Source organism: Manis pentadactyla, chromosome 10 (genome assembly GCF_030020395.1).
Source record: "Manis pentadactyla isolate mManPen7 chromosome 10, mManPen7.hap1, whole genome shotgun sequence".
Taxonomy (NCBI): Eukaryota; Metazoa; Chordata; class Mammalia; order Pholidota; family Manidae; genus Manis; species Manis pentadactyla.
Window position 1 is genome coordinate 104,996,422 of NC_080028.1, and position 6,000 is coordinate 105,002,421.

The 6,000-nt window shown below is 60.0% G+C and overlaps 1 protein-coding gene across 1 annotated transcript in view; it reads right to left on the reverse strand.

Annotated features, from left to right (window-relative positions):
* The window catches only part of FAM20C (FAM20C golgi associated secretory pathway kinase), a 45,671-nt gene extending 40,440 nt beyond the window's left edge, over positions 1–5,231 (reverse strand). Inside the window, exons 1-2 of the mRNA XM_036932884.2 lie at positions 4,616–5,231; positions 2,722–2,897 (exon numbers count right to left, since the gene is read on the reverse strand). Of these exons, the coding sequence (XP_036788779.2) occupies positions 2,722–2,897; positions 4,616–5,157 (718 nt within the window). The 5' untranslated portion in view covers positions 5,158–5,231. The remainder of the gene's footprint in view (positions 1–2,721; positions 2,898–4,615) is intronic.
* Positions 5,232–6,000: the final 769 nt, after the last annotated feature.

Below are 6,000 nucleotides of genomic sequence, written 5' to 3' on the forward strand. Positions count from 1 at the left end.
TCTCTCATTTACTCACAAAGCCCCTCAGCAGCCCTGGAGTAGGTTTCATGTGTCCATGTCCTTCAGGGTCTCTGGGGGCAGAATGCTTAGGATTCGGGAAGTTCCAGATGAGAGGGTAGGCGCAGTATGATTCCACACACTGTGTAGCACCCCGAGTGGGTATGGACAGAACCCCTAATCAAGCACATTTCTGTTTCCTCAGGGGGTGTGAGTACTCGCCCCAAGCGGGACAAGAAGGATTCATAAATCACCTCACTGATTCAGGCTGTGCCCCCATGTAAGCTCGGGATGGGTCAGGTTTTGCTGCTGAATGAGTCATGTTTGGATTTCAGATTTGGAAGCAGAGATTATAGGGTCTGAGTTAGAACCATCATATGTCCCCTGTGAGAATCTTGAAGCTCTGGGGAGGTTAGTCACTCTGGGGGCTATCCTGTGTGGGTGGTGGCCCTGGGCCCATCTGTCAACCTCCCAGCACTTATCTGGGATGACCAGCTGTGCTCTGACTAGGAGCGGGCTTGGTGACACCAGCCAGGCCATCGTAGTCCAGGAGGTGGGGGAGATCAGCTTGACAGCTCGTAGCAGGTGGGCAGGGCTCAGCCCAGGCCAGAACCCTGGGGTGGGAAGCCAGCCATGGGCTCTGGACCCACACTGTGATGTAAGGCAGTCTGGGCACCACTGCCCATGGCAGTCAGACCAGAGTGGATGGACGGGGCCCCAAGTCCAGGGCCCCGGGGGAAGGGAGAGAGGCGGATGCTGAGGTAGGCAAAGCTGCCTATGAGCCACAGAGGGCCCATCTGCTCCCTGGAGCTGTGCCCTGAGCTCCTGGGCTCTACCCAGTGTGTGGACAGGTCCCAGTGAGTGCTGGCAGGCCATCTGCTTCCTGAGGGATGTGGTGAACCTGGCCAGTGTTGGAACGCTCCATCCTCCACCTTCCCCCAACCCTGCATTTGCACTTGAGGGACTGGCCATAAAGCCCACGGTCTGAACACTAATACTTCACAAACTGGCTCACACTCACCACCTTATTAGAAAAAGATGCAATGCTCCTGGGTGTGCATAAGCCCATTTGACAGATGGAGAAACTGAGGTGGAGAGATGTTCAGGTGGAGGGCAGCAGAGCTGCACATTCAATGGGGACACTTAATTTCCCCTAAAATTCTTTCTGATTTTAAAACATTGTTCTTGGTTCCCTGAAAGCTCTGGCTTCTTGGCCCTTTCTAGGATGAAAGCCTATGCTTCATTTAAGACCTGCATCAGATGCCTTTTCTTTCAGATGTAGTTTCAAGACTTTGAATGCTCCAAGACTTATCTGCATGGGGCTGAAAGCATTTGTGATTCATCAGTCTGTCCTCCTGGAACTCCCAGGTCACCTTGTTCAGGTTGGATTCATCCTTCACTCTCCACACCCAGAAGGGGGTTCTGAAGAGCTTACTGAATAGTGAACAGTGGTCAATGCCCTGGATACGTCTTTAGCGGCCCCTCTGCTCTCAGCAGTGAAAGGGACGCCCAGCTGTGACTGTCTATGGGAAATCCCTTTGTGCTCACAGACTGTGCCCAGCACAGCCGAAGCCCCTGCAGGCTGGCCAGGGGCAGGGGAGCTGAGCTTCTCCTGGAGAGGGTTGGGCTAGGGCTGGAGCCAGGCTTGGTGTGCAGTGAGCAAGGACAGAAGGCCACAGCTGGTTCTGGCCAGTTCCCTGTCACTAGGGGAACAAGCACAGCCAGGGAGAAGTTGCAGGTCCTGTCTCTATGGCAGGTGAGCGCCCAGCAAATAGCTCAGTACTGGGGGAAGAGCCAAAACTAGGCTCTTAAGAACTCCAGAAAGCCCAGAACTTGCCAGCCTCGTAGGTAACACCTAACTCCCCGAGTCAGCAGCTCCCCAGTCAGCAGCTGGACAGAACTCCAGTTACCAGCACGCTTTCAGCATCAGGATTGCTTGTGAGACCCCAGGAAGATTGTGCCTGGAACTGCCTGCTCCATAACACAGCCCACAGACCTGCACGCACATCCCCCAGGGCCCCTCGACCCCACCCCATGTGCATCCAGGCCAGCTCCCTGCAAAGCCCGGGAAATGTTCTTCCCATCCCAGGGCCTCAGCCCATCTCCCACTGCCTTTCTGAGCTTTGGGTGACTAATGGAAACCTTCACAGACAGCTGCCCACAGGCCTGACCACAGCACCAACCCTCCATGCTCAGAAACTGCCGCTGACACTTCTCTGAAGTCAGAAATGGGATGCCCTTTTTCGTCTGATGCAGCAGATCCCAAAGACTCAGAGATGCCACCTCCAAACTACTTAGTGCATGGGCCTCCACCCTGGACAGAGTCGGGTCCTGGTCACTCCCTTCCCCACCAGATTGCAGGAGCACCTGGCTGAGCTCTAGACGCTGAGCTGACTGACAACCTCACGAAGTCCTGAATGACATGATGCATCCCCATGGTGCTCAGGGAGGGCCACAGCCACCAGGGTTGCCCCTTCCTACCTGTGGAAACGCTGTGCTCTAGAACATGCCCCTTCTGAGGACCTGCTCAGGTGGGCAAGAGGCACGCAACAGAAGGGGTGGTGTGGCATCTTTCATGAGTCCTCCTGCAAGAGCAGGTCCCCCACCTGGAAGGCCCCCAGGCACATGGCACCAGGAGCTGTCCCAGCAGGGAGCGAAGGCATCCCAGCTCTCCTGCCAAGGACAGCCAGCCTGAGCAGCCCAGCCCCGGGGAGAGGCACTTACCGACGCTGGTTATCCTGTGCTCACCGAGGTCCCGCAGCAGGGCCTCGATGGCTGGGCTGCGCCTAGAGTACAGCTCGTACCGGTTGATGCCAATGTGAAACTTGAGCCAGTTGGGATAGAAGTCCACTGCCACCTCCCCGGTGGGTAAGAATTCTCCGCCTTCAGCACCTTGTGGCCTAAAGGAGTGAAGGTGTCTCAGAGTCAGAAGGGAAGGGATGGGCAAGGTCTGCAGGAAGGGAGAGCTGGCGCCGATGCCAAGCTTTTGACTGGGGGTCCATACTAGTGCTGATTTACCCAAAGGTGCCTCTGCTCAAACTTCCCTGTGGCTGTTGCTCTGCTAACTAATAACATATCCAGAGGCCAGGGATATCTTCCTAACCCCAGGGAGACTCCACGGACAGCTGTAACTAACAAGACCAAACCCAGCATTAGCATGAGGCCCCTCCATGTCGCCTTGGGGCCACCAAGCATGATATCAGCCTGGGTATGAGGGGCTATCAACACTTTCTGGGGGTCAGAGCCCATCTTTGACCACAGACTGTGCAAATTGCTCCCACGCCCAGTCTGTCAGAAACCTTCCCTGGGCACTCTGCTTTGGTTCCCACAGCCAGGGGTAGGAATGATGCAAGAATCTAAATTTGATTTTAATGAGAGCAGTCTTTGGTGAGGAGAGAGGAGGGGGCAGGCACTCATTGCAGATGAGACCCCAAAATGAGGACCAGCTGCCCATCTGGCTGTCCTTACATCCCTGGGGTGAAGGGGCCAGTGTGGAGGACAGACCCTGTTTGCTGCTGGGCTGGAGGGAACCGTGGAGGTCGTCTCAGCTCTGATTCACCTGCAAATGAAGCCCTTTCCTCTGCACATGGGCTGCACCACTGACCCCTGGCTCTGGGCTCTGTGCATCCAGTGAAAAGCCCCAGCCCAGGCCACCACTCCGATTCTCAAGTATCTGAGCGTTTCCTTGAACCTGACCAGCAGACCTTGATGTGTTTAGACAGAAAGCACTGGGCCTGGTCAGATTTCAGGGGAGAAAGGACTTTCATAACATGGTTTGGAGACCTGGTCTTTCCCCTCTGTTGCTGCGGTAACCTTTGCAGGTGGCTGTTTATTCTGGCTTTGCGCTAGTTAATGTATCACCATCCGGGTTGCAGCACCTGCTTATTTTGGTCCGTGTGGCTGAGGAGACCTAGGGGGAAGGTTAGGCCAGGACCATTTAAAGAGATGTTCCCAGGGTGCTCCTCACCTCCGTGAGGCCATCACCCCTTGCTACCCCCACTATTCCCAGGTGGCTGCTGTAGGCACCCCGGCTGGGCAAGCCCCTCTGTTGTGTCTCTTTGGGGCCCCTCTGCTAGTTTGTTTTCAGTAACGGGTTTACTAGGCTCACTGGGCTTCTCCAGACCCCTGACATGTCCTCCAGAGCCATGTCGCCAAGTGTCTGCAGGCCTGGAGCCAGCAGCTCCCCAGGAACAGATGAGGGGCAGGATCCCATTCCCTCTCTCTAGCCAACTGGCCCATTCAGGGCCAGACGCCGTTTCTCAAGTCAGGGACCAGGGCCTTGTTTCTGTAAATGCAGCACTGACCCGCCCCCAGCTCAGGGCTGCCCAGTCTGCCTCCCAGGCCAGCTGCATAGAGAACAGCTCCAACCAGCCAGCAGCTCTTCACAAGGAGCCAGTCATTCTGGAGACAAAGGCAGTGCCCAGGCATGCTGCCCCGCCTCAAGAGGCTCAGCTCCCAGGGCCTCAGCCACAGACGCCCTCTTCACACAGGCCTTGGATGTGTGAGGAAGATTTCTTGGAAGGGTACTTGGGCTGGTCTCTGTTCTCCAAGGGCGCATGGCTGCTTTAGGGGCGAGGAATCGCCAACACCCAGCCCGGGGGCCTTCCCACCCACTCACCAGTCTGGGTTCTCCGCAGCGGCCTTGGGGTTGAACCTGATGTCGCTGTTCACATTGAAGAGGACGTCGTCCTCCGTTAGCGGCGGAGTGGGAAGCTGGTAGAGTGGGTGTTCAAACAGCCTGGCCAGGAGGGAGCCATCCCGGCTTGGGCCAGAGGGCGGCAACGACCGCCAGGAGCCGGGGTCTCGGAGAAGCGGCCGGTGCGCTGGGTCGCGAAGTCGCGGCGCGCGGGGATCCTGCCCCCGTACGGCACGCTCGGCCAGTTCAGCTGCGGGCGGCAGTTTCTCCAGCGAGTGGGATGTAAGGTTGGAGGAAGGGTCTGAGCTGAAGTCCTGTAGGATGCGTAGCGTGTGTTTGTTGGGCCAGCCGGGTGCTGCCGCCCCGGTTGCGGGCTGGGCGCACGAGCAACCTGGCTCCCCCGCGGGCCGCGCGGCGCTCCTCTCCAGCTTGGGCAGCAGGTCCAGCACAACGTGCAGCGCGCAGGCCAGCAGGAACGCCATCAGAATGAGCACGCGGAACCTGCGCACCGGGATCGCCTTCATGGCCGCGCGGGCGGGGCGGTCTGCGACTCCGGGCTCTCCCGGGGCGCGCTCCGCGCGTGGCCCGCTAGTCGTAGCTTGGTACGAACGCTGTGCCTTGGCGCGGGTCAGGGTCCGTCCGGCGTAGGGCAGCTACAAGCCCTGGGACTGTCCCCGGGCCTGCACCACGTGTAGGGTGCCCACCGCCAAAGCCCCCGCTCGCCGGGCCATCTCGGGGCCGTTCCCTCTCGTCTCTCCGGAGCCGCCCAGCCCAGCGGCCCTCGTCCGTGGAGCTGGGGACGCTGCTGAGTGAAGCTCCGCGCACGCAGCGGCCTGCTGGGGTCAACGGGGCCGCGGCTGCGCTCATCAGGCGCGCAGGGACTCTAGGCTGCGGCCCATCCCGGCCGGGCGCGGCGGCCTGGGGGTAATGGAGGTGACGGAGCGGCGCAGTCCTATCCGCGGCAAGGCGCAGTCCCCTCCTCGGCTCCGTGGGCCGCTCTAGGCGCCGGGCGGAGGAGGGGCGCGTCCTTCGGGCAGGTCTCGGCTCTCTCACGCTGCGGCCCGGAGCTGGGGACGTGGAGGGACTTGGGCGCGGGACTGCGGGAACTGAGGAGGGGCCGCGCACGGGGCGGCCGGCGAGGCTCCCGGGCAGGTGCAGCGGCCTTCCTCGGAGCACTGCACAGGCAGCGCCGAGCCTCCCGGCCTCCGCGCCCCGGGCCGGCAGATATCCGAGCGCCGCGGAGCCGCCCCCCGCGTTAGCGCCCACAGATTGGCGGAGCCGCAGACCCGCGAGTCACTGCCGGCCCCGCCGACTCCACTCCTTTCTCCTCCCCTCGGCCGCGCCCCGCGATGCCTCTGCAGCTCCGG